The sequence below is a fragment of the Quercus robur genome, chromosome 2 (assembly GCF_932294415.1).
Source record: "Quercus robur chromosome 2, dhQueRobu3.1, whole genome shotgun sequence".
Classification (NCBI taxonomy): domain Eukaryota; kingdom Viridiplantae; phylum Streptophyta; class Magnoliopsida; order Fagales; family Fagaceae; genus Quercus; species Quercus robur.
In genome coordinates this window covers 87482789-87503740 of record NC_065535.1, presented here as the reverse complement: position 1 = coordinate 87503740, position 20952 = coordinate 87482789, and the positions used below count along the sequence as shown (strand labels likewise).

Here is a 20952-nt window from a genome sequence, read left to right as displayed (position 1 = left end):
GAAAGAGAATGGGAGATACCACAAAATCTCACCGGAATTCAATTCCAGATATCATATACTTTCTCCCTTAAAAAACAAGGATATTACATCGTACTCTACTCAAAATGCAAAACCACTCTCGAAGATCGTCACCGATTCCTTGGAATTCATTGACAGAGTTCTCGGCTGCCGGATCTTTGGTTTGTAAACCGATACTTTGGCTTGAATCAGGCGAAGGTCGAGATCGGTTGGGTACAGTTTGTTTAGCTTGCGATATGCCTACGTTTTTGCGAAACTTTGGGTTGGGAATTCGAGCTCAGATCCTCGAGATTCCACATGTTCGTACAAGTCACTTCAACCTTAGAGACCTTGTCGGAGGCTGGAATTGGTGAATCGGCTGTAAGAAGCTCAGGCATCAGACGCAAAGTACCGCCACATAGGATGATCTCAATTGCCGCCTGTTTGTACAAATCGAGTTTTGGCTCTCATTACATGTTGTAGTTGTGCAATCTCTCTTTCTCTCTCTTTCCCCTTCTTTCTCCCTCTCAATCTCTCAATATTGGGTGGGGATTCAATTTTGTTCTTCAATGTTGTTCATCGTTTCTTAATCTAATTTTTGGGTTTTCTAAAAAAAATTATATTTAAATTAACGTTTTCTTAAAATAATAAACTAAAATTAAAAATTAAAAAAAAAATGACAAAATGGTGTGGCTTTATTGTAGATAATAGCAACAACTAACAGATTGTTAACGAAGGACTTGATTGAGAATAAATAAAACTTAGAGGACTGAAATGACAAACTTAAACTTAGATGACTGAAATGAAAAGTGATGAAACTTAGAGAGCGAGTTTTGCATTTTGGCCTCTTTTTTTTTTTTTCAATTCTCTCCCCCCCCCCCCCCCCCCAAAAAAAAAACAGCATATCAACATTGATGGTAGAATATGTACAACATCTAAGAGTGATGTTAGGATATTATATATTTAACTACATAATTCTTACAAGCTCATATGTCATATTTTTATACACAATAGTAAAGAAAATTAAAAAGTTTATTTATTATGTTGTTGATGTTTAAGTTAAAAAGATTTGATATTTTGAGCAAAATTCATAGAAGGGGACCCATAGACGATTAGTGTCCATTTGGAATCTATTTATTTTACTAAAATTGAATTTTTTTTTTTTTTTTTGCTGAAAGTACTATAAATAAATGTAAAAGTTAACTGAAATAGTATAGTAGGACCCATAAATAGTACCAAAAAGTGCAGTGTGACTCATAAATAAAAGCAAAAATAAACTAAATAGTAAAATAAGTTGGTAAAAATAATCCATGTCAAACGCACACTAAATTAGAGCTGACTTACTAAAACTTTGCAATGGATCACATGAATGATGAAACGCTAATTGCAAGATGAAGTAAGCTTGGATTTTTGTGGGACCTACGTAGGGCCCACAAACAATAAATTAGTTTCAGCAAAAACCAGATGTGGCTGTATTACCAAATACGCTCAAAAACTTATTTGCTGTTAGCTTTTTCAAAAAAAAAAAAAAAAGGCTTATTTGATTATATATATATATATATAATATTTTAAATTCTCACTTTTTTTTTTTTTAAGTATAACTATACTTTAATACACTTTCAACAAAAACTCATATAAATTGTTATCAATCGAACACTAATCACATTGGTTTGCAAGTCTTTTATAGTGAAGTAAGTAGTAATTTTATCATTTTCACTCAAGTATATATTATCCATTTTGTAGGAAGCAATGGTGGATGGGAGGTGGCAACTGAAAGTTCGTGCAATTGCTTCCTGCTGGTTTTTTTAATGTTTACGTTTCTGAAATGGTCCCTTTGGATATAGGAAAGTATATGAGTATAACTTTTTGTATGTAATATGGATACATTGAATCATTGATAGAGAGAGCCAAAAGTGATGGGATCCACTTTTGTATACAAATAATATCCATTAATTTCTATGTACATAATATGTTGTTTGCATTCTAAGCTGGAAATTTAAGTAATGTATTTTTTTTTTCATTATTCAACCTGTCTCTTTCTCCTTTCAATATTAGCCTTAAACTCGTATTTCAATTAAAAAGATTAATTTACTTTTTTTTCCTCCAACTCCCTTGTTAAGTGTCTTAAATTTACTTTAATGTGCCCTAAGGACAAAAGTAATAAAAATTAAAACAAAACAATTGTATAACTAATATATAAAAAGATCAAGAGATTTTACAGAATTCTGAGCTTTTAAGAAAATACAAAATACAAACTTTTCAACTTGTAAGCACTAGCTCTTGTTCTTAATAATTCCTAGACAAAATCAATACCTTTTCTCTTTGCACTAATTTGTTCTTTTAGCTTCCTAATATCAAGTTACCCAATAGAAGCTTAGGTAATTAGCTCGACTCTTTAACCTCTATATGTTGGCTCAAGACGTTCTACATCCTTTGGTAATATACTACTATATATTTCCATTAAAAATCTATTATAAAATAATTTACATATAAGATCAAACTTAGGTATAACATCTTAGATACAATACATTAAGTTTTTTAATTAAATTCAAACACATAATTGTATAGAATCTAATTATTCTCAAAAAAAAAAACACAATATATAATTCTATATATATCGTTGTTACGTGTTATAAGTTGATATATCTAAGAAAATAAACTTAACAACACTCTCGGGTGTCATTATTAAAAGTTGTGTGGTCTTTTGTTAGTTATATATATGTGGTGAACAAAAATTTAAAAGTACGATACTTGATGCATTGGCACCATCAACTTGAAATTATGGTACCCTAAATTTTATTAGCTATGCCCACCTATTATCTAAATACTCCTTAGATGTAGACTACACCAAGCACTGGCGGAGCCAGAGGGGGGCGAGGGGCACCTGCCCCACCTGACTTCTCTTAAAATTTTTTAGTAATAGTAATGTAGAGTAGTTACATTCTGACATGGAGGAAAAAAGATTGAAAAAAAAGGACTTCTACTTTGTTGAAAGTCACCAAACCATTGCTTTTGTCTTGTCCTACTGCAACTTGTACCTATTTCACTATTTTTTTATATTTTATTTTATATCATTATTTATACCATTTTTAATATTTATGATACTTTTTACAACATTTTATTTTTGAAGGATGCTAGAGATATTACAAATTTTACTACTTATATCTTACAAATTGGCATGTCACCAATCACAAAAAATAATTTCTAACATTTATTCATTATATTTTTTAAGTAACACTAATCACATTCTTACTCCATCAGTTTATAAATTTTTTAATAGTTATGAATTGGTTATTTTTGTTTATTTATTTTAATAATATGAAATATATTCATATTTGCTTACAACTGTTTATTTATTTTGTTATTATTGTTGGTTAATATTTTTTTGATTAATTTTACTTTTAATATCATCTTTTAATTTTGCCCCCTCTAGATTAAAATTCTGCCTCCGCCAATGACACCAAGTATTGCAATGTTAGGGATCATGGTCACGGGCTGATGCAATTAGAAACTGCACCAATAATGCAGGCAAATAGATAATGGAAACATGAAATATGAAACCATGCATATAACAGGTTAAGGATCTTTTCACATGGTGGCATATAATTATCATGCCCTAAAATGGCTTTATAGTCTATTATGGCAATATGAATATGAATATATGAGTAATCTAGTCTACCTATGACTTGTAAATCTGTCGACTTTCCTCTCTCTTTTTTTTTCTTTAAAAAAAAAAAATCAATAATAAAAATAGAGAAAAAATTTGAATTTTGAATGTCTCTCTATTAGTAGCACTAAGAGAAGGCAATTAATTTACAAGACTCTTGGCATAGGCCTAGTATCTTATGTAGCCATTGACATGTAAAACTTCTTGCATCGACTTATCATGTAAGTCAGTTTATGATATGAATGTTCTTTTTGGAGTTCTTTATGAATTGTCTGCTATGGGAATCTTGTAAATGGAACATTTGGAATTTTGATTTTTCGAAAATGCCAATCTTAACCGCATTGCTAGCACAATATTTTGGAGATAATATATCAAAATATTCAGTGAATAAAAATATATGTAATCCATCTTGATTAGTTTATTGAGAATTTATAATTCACTCCAATATTTTGTTGAAAAATAAGATATAGCAGTTATTGTAGTGTAATAAATTTCTTGAAAATTTTCAACTCCTGCTAGATGGACCCCGTCGTACCATACTGTTAATGTATATTATATTATATTATGGGTTTTAGGCCCAATTACCTTTCTTGTATAGCACACTTGTACTTGTACTACACTTTACTTGTACCGCACACTTACGCCTCCTATATAAGGCTCTGATGTATATTCTCTCATTAAGAAATACAATACAATCTTCCAGTATTTCTAACATGGTATCAGAGCAGTTTCTAACACATACCATTGAATTATTATCCATTATCTATAATAAAAATTATAAAATAGAAAACACATTCAGAAGTAAATGATTAATCTGATTGGAAGAACAAAATTCATTTCATTATCCAACATTGGTTCTTGCGTACGTTTTGCTACATGTCTGTTGGTGGAACCCTACCGATCCCATCACAGAAACGGTGCCACCAACCAATCTCCTTGAGTTTTTATTTTTAATTAAAATAATAGTAATCATTGTGATCTTTATTAATTTTTCCATCTTTCTACAATGGGTGTCACACTTTGTAACCATTGTGACCAACAAAAAATCAACACATACTTGTTTCTCAAAAAAAAAAAAAAAATCAACACATACTTGCAATGATATATAGTCCAATAAAAAATAGTAGAGGTCCATATCGTGTTGGATCCCACATAGTTTCAGCCAATACTTTTTTAAGTCGAACACACCCACACACAACCATTCCTCACACCACCTTATGCTAATTTTTCTTTTCTCAAATATAATATATAGTTGTATACTTTTTTCATTTTTGGACTGCATACACGTATTATTTCAAGTATAAAATTGTCTATCATTCATTAATTTTTCCTTGGGGATACATGTGAAAAGCACGTGCCACATGGCGTTCTACTTCACAAATCTAGACAAACAAAAGAAATAAACAAAACTACAAAAGCATCTGATCTAGCTATCGTCTCTCTATCCCTAATGTTTGTCGCAGAGCATGAAAACCTGTGAACTCTCTCGCTCCCATGATATGCATGATCAGGGGCGTAGCCAGGAATGAACACTTGGGGGGGCCGGGTTGTAACAGAAATATACTAAATATAATTCTTAAGTCTATTGGATACAAAATTATCAACTTTCATATATCATCATATACTTGAACATGTTGGGAATTCAACCAAAATTCCAAACATGTGAGAAACAAAAAAATAGAGAAAAGAAAACGCCAAAAGAAAAACAATCACACGCACAAGACAGCATTTACGTGGTTCGGTAATTTGCCTACGTCCACAGAGTTGCGAGGATTTCTCTATTATAAAAGAAAATTACAATGTGCGGTTACAGTGTTTTTCTTTCTCAAAAACAACAAGAAGACAAAACTCTAATCACACAAAAAAACGGCTTTTATATCCTTATGTGAATAAAACTATGAAGGTTGAAATCGATGACGATGAGTATCATCATTGTATGGATAATTTATATCTTTAGGTTGATATGGACCTTTTTCGATATAAGCTCGTTGGATTTCATCTTGTTTGTCGATAGGAAATTCACATATTTGTTTACGTGATCCTGGATCACGATCTATCTCTTCAAATTGAAGTTTTGGACATTTGGAGGGATGTTCATCAGGCATTGAAGTATTAACATTTGTTTCTACAGCCATAGGTGTCCTGATTTCTAAATTGCTAACGTCTTGTTTCTTAAAGAATGCATCAATTGTTTTTTGTTTGCTCATAATTCTTTTAGCTTTAAGAATATGACTCAAAAATTAACCTGAAAAAAATTTTAAAAAATAAAATTTTAATTAGAAATTTTTACTTAATTATATGAATGTTATTCATACTCAAGAAAAAAACAAAATTTCCACTATAATTTAAACAGTCAACCCATTTTTAATACAACTTTAATTAATAATAACCCCTCAAACAAAAACAAAAATAATTTAATTAATTTGTCTTTTATAATGTATTGGTTAATTTAATTATATAGCTTTAATTAATGTTGTTTAGCATAACAATAAACTATATTGCTTTAATTTATTTGTCATTAATTATACAATTAACTAATTATAGTATAATAGTGATACTGTAACTAATTAACTATCTATTGTATCCATTAGCTAATGGACCGCAACTAAAATAATATTAATCAATAAAAGTTGGATGGTGAAGTCCTTTAAAAAAAAACAAAAAAAAAACCGATATTATTTATATTATATGATTTTCAAAATTTTTTTAAATTGTTTTTTTCCAAGTTTCAATTCCAAAATTGAAACTTCCAAAATTGAAACTTTGGTAATATGTGAACACACAACACACAAACACACCCACCAACAAGCCCAACCCAACACACAAACACACCCACTGACCCACCAAAAACAAAAACACTTATAATACACAAACACACAACACACAACACACAACACACAACACAAACATGGTTGTGGTTGTACAACAGGACCCAAAAAAAAATATATATATTGTTATGAGTGCAGGCGTGTGAGCGTGTAAGATGCAAGGAGCACAGGACAGCCAAATTTAAAAAGACAAAAACAGGAAAAAAAAAAAAAAAAGTTAAAGTCAGCCAATCAGATTCTCACACACTCACAGTTCCACAGAAAAAAAAAAAAAAAAAAAAAAAAAAAAGATGCTGAGTTTCATACTTTCATTTATAAGTTCATTCCATTCTTTATAACTTATAAGTTTATTCAGTCATATACTCATTCAGTGAGATAAAGAGAAAGAGAGTTAGAGAGAAAAACCTTGAGGGAGGCCGGACTGCCGGAGGCGGAGGAAGCAACGAGGCTGACGAGCACCGCTCACGGCTCACCGGCGCAGAGGCAGATGCGCAGACGGCAGAGCGATGAGCCGAATGCCGATGACCGATCTACCGTCTACGATGTCGATGTCCAGGGGCGTAGCCAGGAATGAACACTTGGGGGGGCCGGGTTGTAACAGAAATATACTAAATATAATTCTTAAGTCTATTGGATACAAAATTATCAACTTTCATATATCATCATATACTTGAACATGTTGGGAATTCAACCAAAATTCCAAACATGTGAGAAACAAAAAAATAGAGAAAAGAAAACGCCAAAAGAAAAACAATCACACGCACAAGACAGCATTTACGTGGTTCGGTAATTTGCCTACGTCCACAGAGTTGCGAGGATTTCTCTATTATAAAAGAAAATTACAATGTGCGGTTACAGTGTTTTTCTTTCTCAAAAACAACAAGAAGACAAAACTCTAATCACACAAAAAAACGGCTTTTATATCCTTATGTGAATAAAACTATGAAGGTTGAAATCGATGACGATGAGTATCATCATTGTATGGATAATTTATATCTTTAGGTTGATATGGACCTTTTTCGATATAAGCTCGTTGGATTTCATCTTGTTTGTCGATAGGAAATTCACATATTTGTTTACGTGATCCTGGATCACGATCTATCTCTTCAAATTGAAGTTTTGGACATTTGGAGGGATGTTCATCAGGCATTGAAGTATTAACATTTGTTTCTACAGCCATAGGTGTCCTGATTTCTAAATTGCTAACGTCTTGTTTCTTAAAGAATGCATCAATTGTTTTTTGTTTGCTCATAATTCTTTTAGCTTTAAGAATATGACTCAAAAATTAACCTGAAAAAAATTTTAAAAAATAAAATTTTAATTAGAAATTTTTACTTAATTATATGAATGTTATTCATACTCAAGAAAAAAACAAAATTTCCACTATAATTTAAACAGTCAACCCATTTTTAATACAACTTTAATTAATAATAACCCCTCAAACAAAAACAAAAATAATTTAATTAATTTGTCTTTTATAATGTATTGGTTAATTTAATTATATAGCTTTAATTAATGTTGTTTAGCATAACAATAAACTATATTGCTTTAATTTATTTGTCATTAATTATACAATTAACTAATTATAGTATAATAGTGATACTGTAACTAATTAACTATCTATTGTATCCATTAGCTAATGGACCGCAACTAAAATAATATTAATCAATAAAAGTTGGATGGTGAAGTCCTTTAAAAAAAAACAAAAAAAAAAACCGATATTATTTATATTATATGATTTTCAAAATTTTTTTAAATTGTTTTTTTCCAAGTTTCAATTCCAAAATTGAAACTTCCAAAATTGAAACTTTGGTAATATGTGAACACACAACACACAAACACACCCACCAACAAGCCCAACCCAACACACAAACACACCCACTGACCCACCAAAAACAAAAACACTTATAATACACAAACACACAACACACAACACACAACACACAACACAAACATGGTTGTGGTTGTACAACAGGACCCAAAAAAAAATATATATATTGTTATGAGTGCAGGCGTGTGAGCGTGTAAGATGCAAGGAGCACAGGACAGCCAAATTTAAAAAGACAAAAACAGGAAAAAAAAAAAAAAAAGTTAAAGTCAGCCAATCAGATTCTCACACACTCACAGTTCCACAGAAAAAAAAAAAAAAAAAAAAAAAAAAAAAAGATGCTGAGTTTCATACTTTCATTTATAAGTTCATTCCATTCTTTATAACTTATAAGTTTATTCAGTCATATACTCATTCAGTGAGATAAAGAGAAAGAGAGTTAGAGAGAAAAACCTTGAGGGAGGCCGGACTGCCGGAGGCGGAGGAAGCAACGAGGCTGACGAGCACCGCTCACGGCTCACCGGCGCAGAGGCAGATGCGCAGACGGCAGAGCGATGAGCCGAATGCCGATGACCGATCTACCGTCTACGATGTCGATGTCGATCTGCGATGAGGGGCGACCGTTGCGACGACGACGACGACGAGCTCGCTGTGGCGACAACGACGGCGACGTGACCGTCCGTGGGTTACTGGGTTTGGTTTTGGTTTGTGTATTGGGGATTTTTTTTTTTTTTTTTTTGGATAAACACCTCTGTGCTCTATCCTCTGTGTTAGTGTGTTTGGTTTGCTAAGTTCTGATTTTGGTTTGCTTTTGTATTGGGTAATGGGGTTTGATCTCTACCAGCGACGACGCGACGTGATGGGATTTTTGCAGGCGCCAGCGACGTGATGGGTTCGATTTCTCATTCTCTGTATATATATATATATATATATATATATATATATTTTTTTTTTTTTTTTTTTTTTTGATTGAGAATCCGTGGGCTTGCCGTGAGCGAGCTACCTGTAATGGGCTCGCCGTGGGCTTCGCTTGCCGTGGGATACTGGGCTTGGTTTTGTTATATATATATATATATTTTTTTTCATATTTTAGTTCAAATTTTTTTTGGGTTTTTTTTTTTTTTTTGGCTTGAAAGTAGAACAGATTACAGATATATATATATATATATATATATTTATTTATTTTTTTTTAATTTGATGGTGTTACTAATTTTTGATTGAGGGCTGGGAGAATTTGTGAGAAATGGGTGGGGGGGCCGGCTGTGTAATGTTGGGGGGGCCTAATTATTTTTTCTTCATAGTCTAATGGGAAAAAAAAAAAATTTGCAGGGGCCACGGCCCCCCCAAGCCACTATGTGGCTCCGCCCCTGTCGATGTCGATCTGCGATGAGGGGCGACCGTTGCGACGACGACGACGACGAGCTCGCTGTGGCGACAACGACGGCGACGTGACCGTCCGTGGGTTACTGGGTTTGGTTTTGGTTTGTGTATTGGGGATTTTTTTTTTTTTTTTTTTGGATAAACACCTCTGTGCTCTATCCTCTGTGTTAGTGTGTTTGGTTTGCTAAGTTCTGATTTTGGTTTGCTTTTGTATTGGGTAATGGGGTTTGATCTCTACCAGCGACGACGCGACGTGATGGGATTTTTGCAGGCGCCAGCGACGTGATGGGTTCGATTTCTCATTCTCTGTATATATATATATATATATATATATATATATATATATTTTTTTTTTTTTTGATTGAGAATCCGTGGGCTTGCCGTGAGCGAGCTACCTGTAATGGGCTCGCCGTGGGCTTCGCTTGCCGTGGGATACTGGGCTTGGTTTTGTTATATATATATATATATTTTTTTTCATATTTTAGTTCAAATTTTTTTTGGGTTTTTTTTTTTTTTTTGGCTTGAAAGTAGAACAGATTACAGATATATATATATATATATATATATATTTATTTATTTTTTTTTAATTTGATGGTGTTACTAATTTTTGATTGAGGGCTGGGAGAATTTGTGAGAAATGGGTGGGGGGGCCGGCTGTGTAATGTTGGGGGGGCCTAATTATTTTTTCTTCATAGTCTAATGGGAAAAAAAAAAAATTTGCAGGGGCCACGGCCCCCCCAAGCCACTATGTGGCTCCGCCCCTGTGCATGATATATGACTGGATCAGAAAATTGTGAAGATGAATGATGCTGATTCAGAGAGGTTATTGTCACCCATGTAGAATTACTGCATCCATCTTTTGGCCTGTACAGAAGATTGGCCACATTGCATTTTTTTGTTAATTAAAGTGGTAATTTTTTCTTTAATTGTGTTCATTCCTACTCTAATTTCTAGTTCAACGATAAAAAATTTTACCAATTAAGTTAACTGAACCACTAGTTGTACACATATTTAAGTTTTCAGACAATACTTTCCTGCATAATTTTGCTAAAACCTTGTGTTTTTCTGTTGTTGAGAATGAAAACTTTTAGTCTCTTTTTTTCTCTTACAACAAATAGTGGATGAAGAATTTAAACTTAAATTATCTCTATAAATAAAAACTGGACAATACTACTAAATTATAAAGTTCCAAACTAGGTTGCACGGACACGCCATTTTTGGCGTCGTGTCGGTGTCGGACACGTGTCGGACACCGAAACGGGTACGACTCGCCAGATTCCGGTGTCCGGCGAGTGTCTCTTTTTTTTTTTTTTATTCGCTTCTCCGACACGGCTCCGACACGCCAGCGGTGAAAAAAAAAAAAGGAAATCACAGATTTTGACTTACCAATACCATTGATTTTGTGAAACAACAAGCCTGAGAAGTCCCGAAACCCACATCTCAAGTTCTCACTTCTCAACCCACCCACCCTCTGCTCTGCCCGCTGCTGCCGCTGCCCTCTGTTCCTCGCCGGAGCTAGATCGGGCCGATCGGCGAGCTCCATCGACGTCGACGCCGTGTTTGTCCCTTCCGATCTCTCTCTCTCTCGGCGTCAGGTCCTACCTCTTTAAGCTTCTCTCTGTTTTTTCTTTTTTTTCAGATATTCGGCCATTTGGTTTGGGTGAATGACTGAACGGGTTAGTGGGTTACTTATAACGCGTTTTTTTTTTTTAATCCCACTCTCACTGTCCCGTTACTGTGTTTCTTTACTCAGCCTTTCAGCCTTTTGTTTTGCCTCAAATTATAATGTTTATTATAAATGGGTCCTGTTAACAAATCTATTTTTGAAAAATTTTTATTAAGAATTAAAAAAGTTGTCAAAATTTTTTCAATTTCTGATAAACTTTTTTCAAAATTGGTTTAGTATTTTGTGCCTTTAGGATACACATTAGTAAAATCCATTATAAATTTAGTATTTTTTGTTTTTTATGTCCTGGTATAGTTTTATTTATTTATTTATTAAAGTTAAATATTATAGGTGATTTTACTAAAATGAATATTGAAAGTGAAAAATCAGCTCAGTCAGTTGCCTAATTTAAATTCTAGACATAAACGTATTTTATGTCTAAAAATATTTAAAAATATGCCTAAATATAAAATTTAATTAATTATTTAACCGCCGTGTCCCCGCCGTGTCGTGTCCTTATTTTTAAAAAATTGACGTATCCCTGTGTCCGTGTCCGTGTCCGTGTCCGTGTCCGTGCAACATAGGTTCCAAACCAATCCCATTTGTTGCGAAGGAAAAAGAAATTATAATCTCATGGAGGCAGTTTGTCCATTATCATCATTTCAATAAGAAACAAAAAAAATTAGAAACTGTTTGTTGTTCCAATCAGTGCATTCTCATTACTGCCAATCCCTACTCCTAATTATGACAAGAAGGCAGCAAATGGATAAGGAATTTGCGAGCTTAAATTCTACGAACTGTAGGTTTTCAACTGGTATAAATATGGTGGTAGTTGCTTATTCATATGAAATAAGACTAATAGGAAGAAGGAAAAATAATATATAAAAGTTGGGGGCTGCAATAGTGAAGATTTGTGAGGCACTGCTGCAATTCGGTTGCTCTGACAACATGCATTCTAAATATCTGGGGTCGCTAGTTTCTATAAAGAACATATGCCTGCAAACTGCAAAGTAACGTGTTGGTGAAATTGAGGATAGATTTGACAACAAATAAATTAGATATTAATTTGCATGGGAAAGAGAGTTGAAGATTTTTTTTTCCTGAATAAAAAAGAGGATCTTAACCTTTACGTGCAATGTGATGTAAAAGATATCGTATTGCTGTTAGTAACTTTATGATTCAGCAGCATGCATCCAAAGTAACGATGGTCTTTTTGATACGTTATGTTCACTTTGCGGCATTCAAATCCAAAGTAACATGGTCTTTCACTCTTTCATTGTATGCATTGCGCCCCATATTCTGGCTCTCTTGAGGTGTTAAGGTAAAGTCTGTGGTGCCTTAGTCATAGTAGATATGATTCAATCCAACATTTCCTAACAGGGGTATCCTTATTAGGTCACATCCTGAGGGTAAGTCACATATAGTCGCTCCCGTCCCCTTTTGCTCTTAAAAAAAAAAAAAAAAAAAGTAATGTTTACGTTGTTATCTAAAATGAGGGGCTATATTTTTTGAATAATCGTACCCTCTAACTTTGATTTGTTTTTAATTTAGCCTTGATTAGCAAAAAAAGTTTTCTTTTTAAATTTAATCTATTTCATTTTAAATATTTGACTTTAATTTGTTTCTAATGTAATTCTTGCGTCTACTTTACACCATTAAAGTACGTCAAAATGACGTTATTTTGAAAAGGGAAAAAAAAAAAATAGTATTACTAGCTAGTAGTGGGATTGAACAAAACTAGTCTAAAGAATTAAATTAAAAATAAATAAATACTATTAGTGGGATTGAACAAAACTAGTCAAGAGAATTAAATTAAAAATAAATAAATAATGTAATTTATATGTTCACTTTGTTTTGAATCCTATAAGAGAAAACTTAAAGGGTGTCTTTAAGGACATTAGTTTATGAACTATTTTAAAACATTTTATAAAAAAAAAAAATTAACTTCTTTTACGGTTATGGTATTAAAATTTACCTAAAATAATCTATTAATAAATGTCTTAAAAGTACTCTTTAACATATGACCCATGGTATAATAAGCATGTTTAGAGAACTTTGATCAATTATGACAACAAATTTAGTAATTGCGTTGCTTGCTTGTTTGTCACCCAAATAGATGATGTAGTAAGTTAGTGTATCAACTGACAAGTCGACAACCACATAGAGACATAGTGACATCGCCTCTAAATCAACAGCTGTGATGCATTTTTATTGTTACTACTGAGACCCAATTAATGTTATAAAATTCACTACCATGGAAATATATACCTAGCTTGTATTGAATATATGTTTTTTCTCTCTCATTGCAGGCTGTGAGAGGGAATAAGAAACTCATACCTTTTCCACTACCATTTATCAATCTTTATCAATCTAATAATGAATTACCCGCGCGCGGCGTTGATACTTGATGGTGTAGTGCCCAGTCAAAATTTGATTGTCCCACGCGGCTTTAGTCTTGCTTCTCATATATAAGTTTTAAAATCCTCCCATAAGTTTCACGAGCCAAAATTGCTTGGGATGATTTGGACTTCAATATTTGTACGCGGTCCTTCCGTAAGTTTCACGGGTTCTAGACTTCTAGTTATATTTGGCTTTGAAAAATGCCTCTCTCTTTAATTTTTGGATTCTGGTAAGAGAAATATCCTCCTCTCATTCAATTAATCCAATTTGAATCTTGAATAAAAAGCTGTTGCCCTTTTAGAACAATGACATATCTATGTTCGGCGTGACTTGGAATAATAATAAAAAATTGTTTAAGTTTGTTTAGAGTTTGACTCTAAGAATTAGATACTATAAGTATGAATAACTTGTATAAACTATAGAGTTTTCAACTTTTACAAGACAATGAGAAAAAAATGAAAAATAGCCAAATGTTCCACTAAGCGATAAGATGAGACTTTGAATGTTATTTTCTTTTCTTTTCTTTTTTAGCTCTAATAAAATCCTTAATAATTAGAATGATCTACCTTAGTGTTTAATTATTTTTAATTTCTCCTCTCCTTTGTTAATTAATTTCTCAAGTCAAAATATCTCACTCTAAGCAAAGAATTGTAAGTTGTAATTTAATTGACATATATTCATTCTAAAAAAAAAATATTGACATTTCTTGATATTTTTAATGAAAATTTTCAAAACTCAAATCTTCCTATTGTATGTAATTATCGGTCCAATGATTTTGCTACAATTTGACCAACACGAAGCCCACCCACCATGAGTTATTTTCAAGTTGTCATGCAAGGTAAACCAATCCCTCGAAACAATTTGAACTTGGTTTTCTTAGTTACTTATTGCCCTAGATAGAACAGCAATTATTATTATTTTGTTTTTTTTATATATAGTTTGCACACAAGAAAATGAACTGTACAACTAGCTAGCTAGACATGCCTGGGGCTGGGGGTGTTTGTGGGGTCAGCCTAACAAATGGACAGGGAGATGAACAAGTTGAACTATGGCCAAAGTGGGACCTGGAGGCTGGAACCAATCAACTATACCTTTGCAGAAAGGAAGGGGACCCCATATCAACATCACAGGAAACAGTTCTGTACCCAAACCTCCCCCAGAAACAACCGGTTCAGCTAGCTAGCATATACTTTTCTTTCTTTTCTGATGTTAATTTATTTCTCTTTAATTAATCTCTCTGTTTGTTGGTCCAACAGCAAATTTTCCTTTCTTTTTTTCCCCAAGTTTTTTAATTTAATTTTTATATTCTTGAAGAATATAGTTTCTACTAGTATTGACCACATGAGGGCATGACTTATACATTAGTAAAAAATATTTGTGAATCTATAATCTATTACACTTACAAGTTTAGAAGATGTGGGCTTAAGTACCGATAAGTCTTACTATTGCTTAACTAATTCTATACCATACACAAAATCTACATGCACAAAGTCTCATTTTTTAGGAAAAATTTTGATCACTCTAAACTTTGAAGCATGGGGACTCCAACCATTGATATGGAATTTTTAGAAAGAAAAAAAAAAGTTTGGCTTCAAACTTTAAAGCTTTGGGCTCCAATCACTTATATGAATATGATATGTATCTTGTCATTTTTAACATATATGACTCATTTAATTAGTTGGATTAACTAAATCATGTGCATTATACATGAAGAAAATAACTATTATCTTTTTATTAGTGGTTAGAATCAAACTTTTTCTCGATTTTATTGGTAAAAAATATAGTATATACTGGTACCATATTACTATTTAGACTGTGAATAAATTAAAAAGCATAATTATCCCGATAGTAATCCAATATTTTAAATCCAATCATGAAGCATAATTATCAATTAGTGCTGCAAATAATGAAATTAAGTAAAAAGACTAGTTAGTAAAACAATGGGTGGCAAATTTGTCTGGACGTAGCCGCCAAAAACGAGGTCGGCCTGCATTGTTAAAAGTTAAAACAAGCAACTTGAGTGACATCATGTTCCTCCCCACTTGCCGCTTCTTCTTCAACAGTGTGCAGCTGAGCTGACTGCAAAGTCTCCAACTAATAGCCCACTTTTTGCAGTTCCAAGCAATTTCTTAGCTGAGCGAGCTCTCTGACCAAGCAAAGAAGCAAAAAATATATCTCATCTACTTTTCTTTTCTTTTTTTTTTTTTTTTTTTCTAATCACATGCGACAAATATGATTGAGTAAGTCTATGCATGATTGAATTTTTTTGATGTAATTAAAGAAGTGATTGGACTATTTTACTTCTAATCCATGAAACACTCCGAAAACTCTATGAATTGATAATGGAGCGGATGGATCTAGAAGACCTTCTGGGATTTAAGTTGTATATATGCTTGGCCGATTGTTAACAGAACCAAAATAATAATAATAATAATAATATCCCTAATTGAATTGAAAAAGATTAGTGGAAATTAATAACAGAAAAATACTAGTATTAATTTACTCGTGTATAAATATTGGTAAAGTAATAGTATCATAACGATATTATGGAGAGGTAGAAACTAGAATGGGAAATGATTTTCACATTAGTTTTGTATTCTCCCGCACTATCATAGTGTATAAGTTATACCAAGATATTATTTAAAGAAATTTATAATATTTTATATAATGGGGTACGTAAAAAAAAAATCAAATTAGTGTTGAATTAATGCTGCCCAACTAAAAATATTATATACAAGTCATTGTATTGTACCACATTCATCTGAGACAAAAACAACAGTGTGAGGAGGTCTATTGGTTGGTCCCATTTGTGGCCATCCACTTAAGTAGTAATTATTGTTATTAATGTATCATAGCAGACTTAGCTTTATACTGCCACTGTCTTAATGGTAATTATCAATTATGTTGATTAATATTGTTCAATAATTTTTTTCTAGAATAAATAAAATAGTGGCACTATGATGCAATATATTATTTTTTTTAATTCAATACAATCTCTATTTTATAGATAATTCGATAATTGTTTCAATATTTTTAAACACTGCGATAAAAAATCAACTCCTAGTCAGAATCCCATTAGTACTGCAGTTAACATATCTTTTTGGCATTTTTCCCATTGATGAATTTTTTTTTTCTTTTTTCTTTTTTATGGGATCTACTTGATGACTTTAATCACAAGGCCCATTATTTATGCGGCTGTGCTAATCATATTCATGTTGTTATCACAAGTGAGACAGTCTGACTTTGCATGTGTTATTTCTATATTCTATAAAGTAAAAACTATATATATATATATATATATATTTGAAACTAAAGTAAAAACTATATTAGGTAAGCGTATCTAAAAGAATAATATGTCAAACTCATACTGTAATTCATATTTCAGGTTTTTTTTTTTTTTTTTTTTTTTTTTTTTTTTTTCTTTTCTGAAATGACTCAATGGGGGCCATGAGAGGTACTAAAATCCTCAACTTTACGAAGCAAACTTATCACTTACCTCATCAATTGTGTGAACACGGAAAGAATGAATGTGCACCACTGCTGACGAGGACGCGTGACTTGGTTTCAGGTCGGTATTCCTGACCTTTATATATTAACAAAATTTTTCACTAAACTAGTTTGGGGAGTAACCTATAAATTTTTCAGTAATAAATAGACCCAGTGCCGGCTCAACATACTAAGCAAGTGAGGCAATCACCTAAGGCCCCAAGCAAAAAAAAAGGCCCCAAATTTTAACCAATCAAAATTTTTTTGGCCCGTTTGGTACATAAATTTAAACACATATTTTCAATTTTTAGACAACATTATACTTATTTTCACACATTTTTTCACCCGCACATATTTTCGAAAAAACTAAAAAGTGTTGTTTAAACACATATACCAAACGGACTCTTTAAATCCCAAAATGTTAGATGATAAAATAATGTTAACGGTGACTCAAATAAAAATCAAAATTTGCTAACTCAATTGTTGTGAAAAATGTAATATATATTGTAACATTACTTCTACCCAATAGGATCTATTTCTTGAAAGTATTAATTAAGCCCAAAATTCAAACCAATAAATTAAAAAATAATTTTTTTATCAAAGAAAAAACAAGAACAAATAAATTTTTCATTTGATGTGTAACCTTTCACCTTCTCCATGAATGTTTTTCAGTGTAGAATTCATTAACTGCCACACAAAAAAGAAAAACACACTCTCTCTCAACCAAACAACTAAAATTTTTAAGACAAAAATTATATACATATTCAATCTCAGACCTCAATTTTTCTTGTACGAATTGCTGGAAAAAGAAATTGTTTTGAAGCTATAGCTGCTGTGCTTCAGACCTTCTTCTCCTCATTTGAGTCTGATCCTCAGGTTTGTTACTTCTCTAGAACCTTTGCTTCTTTCTTGAACTTTCTCATAATTCAAGCTTATCTTGTTTTACTTTCTCTTTATTTTATTCTTGGTAATTACTTTAAATTCTGACTAAACACATAGGTAAACTCATTTTCATTCGTTCCTTCATTTAACATGTTGGTTGGGACGTGGAGTAGCATAGGACCATAAATTTATTTTATTTTATTATTTTAGTAATCATGGAACAACGTCTATACTTATCTCTTAGGATTTTAATTTTTTAAATAAATTTCACCTTCAATTTTTTGTTGAGAATTTCGTTGATTCGTTATAAAAAAAATTTACTTGTATACTCTTGTATGGGTCCACATTGACACTACTAGTTGTTATTTTGTTAACAAATAAAACTGTTTTGTGAAGAAAAAAAATTAACCAATAAAAAATTTTAATATTTAAATTAACAAAATGCCCCACCCAAAATTGTTGTTTTAGGCTTCAAAATACCTTAAGCCGGCTCTGAATATATAGACCAATTCCAAACTAAGTTAATTGGGTCGAGTGGCTGTTTGACTCCAATCTGGACTGAGCCAATATGTGGATACCCCTAACTAGAACCGACCTATACAAAAATATTATTTACTACTTCTAATAGAAAAACCAAAACAAACACACAAAATGGAACATTGATTGAAATGATTGAGTGCCCTGCATAGTTTATTTTTATCTCTTAATTAGGATATTCTTTTGATTCTACACTGTAGTTGCCCATAGAATCACAATTCCAAAATTGTTTCCCTCAGGGATTGGTGCACCCACAGAATTATTAAAGAAAGAAAGCTTTTTTTTTTTTTTTGATGGGAATTAAAGAAAGAAAGCAATACCTACCTAATAGCAAATGGGCAATCGTCAATCGAGGACAAAATCGTAATCACCAGGGCCTGTAACAAGCGATTCTAGGCTTTAATCATCACTGCCCACACAAACCTTCACACGTGCCATAACCTTTCACTCTCTCACAATCCCATACTTATCACTAACCCCCCGTTCGATTCTGACACGTTGCATTACAGACACGAGGCCCTTAACAGTAACCGTTTGATGAGATGAGAACAGACCCTTCTAGGAAATCCAATCCTAAAGGGTGTAAACGTAATTTCTGCATACAAAAATCTCTATATATGGGTAAGCAAATGCTATGGGTCAGAGAAAAAAAAAAAGAAGTCTAAACACTACGGCTGATAAAATCTTTGAAACTCTTACTAGTCCTCTTAGCTAAAGATTTTCAGAGTTTGGGTCTCATTAGGGAATGCAGAGAGATGGTTGGAGCTTCGCTGACAAGGCCTGAGCTCAGTTTGCGAGCCAAGAGGTGTATGGGCGGCCGGAATTGCCACCGGAAACACGTCGAAGACGGGTGACCGTCTAATCCTTCTAAATTCATCAATTGATGTTCTTTCTTTCTTAGTAAAAATACTAAAGTTGTTGTTTTTTTCCTTTTCAAAAGCTTAATTTTGTAGCAGAGGGTGAAAATTCAAGAGAAATTAAATGGGTGACAACAAGTGTAAAGATGGTAATTCAACGTTGCTACATGGGAAATACGAGCTTGGTCGGCTTCTGGGTCACGGTACTTTCGCCAAGGTGTACCATGCCAGAAACTTACAGTCCGGGAAGAGCGTGGCGATGAAGGTTGTGAGCAAAGAGAAAGTGATCCAAGTGGGTATGATGGAGCAGATCAAGAGAGAAATCTCGGTGATGAAGATGGTACAGCATCCAAACATAGTCGAGCTCCATGAAGTTATGGCGAGCAAATCAAAGATCTACTTCGCTATGGAACTCGTCCGTGGAGGCGAGCTGTTCTCGAAAATCGCTAAGGGTCGGCTTAAAGAAGATGTGGCGAGAGTCTATTTCCAACAACTCATCTCCGCCATCGATTTCTGTCACAGCCACGGTGTCTACCACCGAGATCTCAAGCCTGAGAACTTGCTCTTAGACGAAGAAGGTAATTTGAAAGTCACTGATTTCGGTCTCAGCGCTTTCACTGAGCATTTGAAGCAAGATGGGTTGCTACACACAACGTGTGGCACACCGGCTTATGTGGCGCCTGAGGTGATTGGTAAGAAAGGCTACGATGGTGCCAAAGCTGATCTTTGGTCTTGTGGAGTTATCCTGTATGTTCTTCTAGCTGGGTTTTTGCCATTTCAGGAAGATAATATTGTGGCCATGTATAGGAAGATTTACAGAGGTGACTTCAAGTGTCCACCATGGTTTTCTTCAGAAGCTCGGAGACTGATTACAAAGCTTCTCGATCCGAATCCGATGACAAGAATCACAATCGCGAAAATCATGGATTCTTCTTGGTTCAAAAAGTCAGCACCCAAGTCAATCCTAACTAAAGAGGAGCAAGAATATCAGGAGTTCGAGAAATCGCCATTCAAACAGTCCGAGACTTTGAACGCGTTCCACATAATATCGTTGTCCCAAGGGTTAAATTTGTCGCCGCTGTTCGAGGAGAAGAAGAGGGAGGAGAAGGAGGAGCTGAGGTTCGCGACGACGAGGCCGGCGAGCAGTGTGATATCGACGCTGGAGGAGGTGGCGGCGAAGAGTGGGAATTTCAGTGTGAAGAAGAGCGAATCGAGGGTGAGACTTCAAGGGAACGAGTGTGGACGTAAAGGGAAGCTGGCTATTGCGGCGGAGATTTTCGCCGTGACGCCGTCGTTTCTGGTGGTGGAGGTGAAGAAAATCAATGGCGATGCCTTGGAATACAACCAGTTCTGCAGTAAGGAACTACGGCCGGCTCTTAAAGACATCGTTTGGACCTCGCCGGCCGATAATTCCACACTACTTG

The 20952-nt window shown here is 33.4% G+C and overlaps 1 protein-coding gene across 3 annotated transcripts in view; it reads left to right on the top strand.

The window, feature by feature from the left end:
• Window positions 1-19298: 19298 nt before the first annotated feature.
• The window catches only part of LOC126715608 (CBL-interacting serine/threonine-protein kinase 6-like), a 43165-nt gene continuing 41511 nt past the window's right edge, over window positions 19299-20952 (top strand). The window contains exons 1-2 of one of the 3 annotated variants that reach the window (XM_050416303.1): window positions 19303-19521; window positions 19612-20837. In XM_050416303.1, the coding sequence (XP_050272260.1) occupies window positions 19653-20837 (1185 nt within the window). In that variant the 5' untranslated portion in view covers window positions 19303-19521; window positions 19612-19652. Of the gene's footprint in view, window positions 19522-19611; window positions 20838-20952 lie in introns of all 3 variants that reach the window. The other 2 variants (XM_050416305.1, XM_050416306.1) reach the window with 2 other exon arrangements.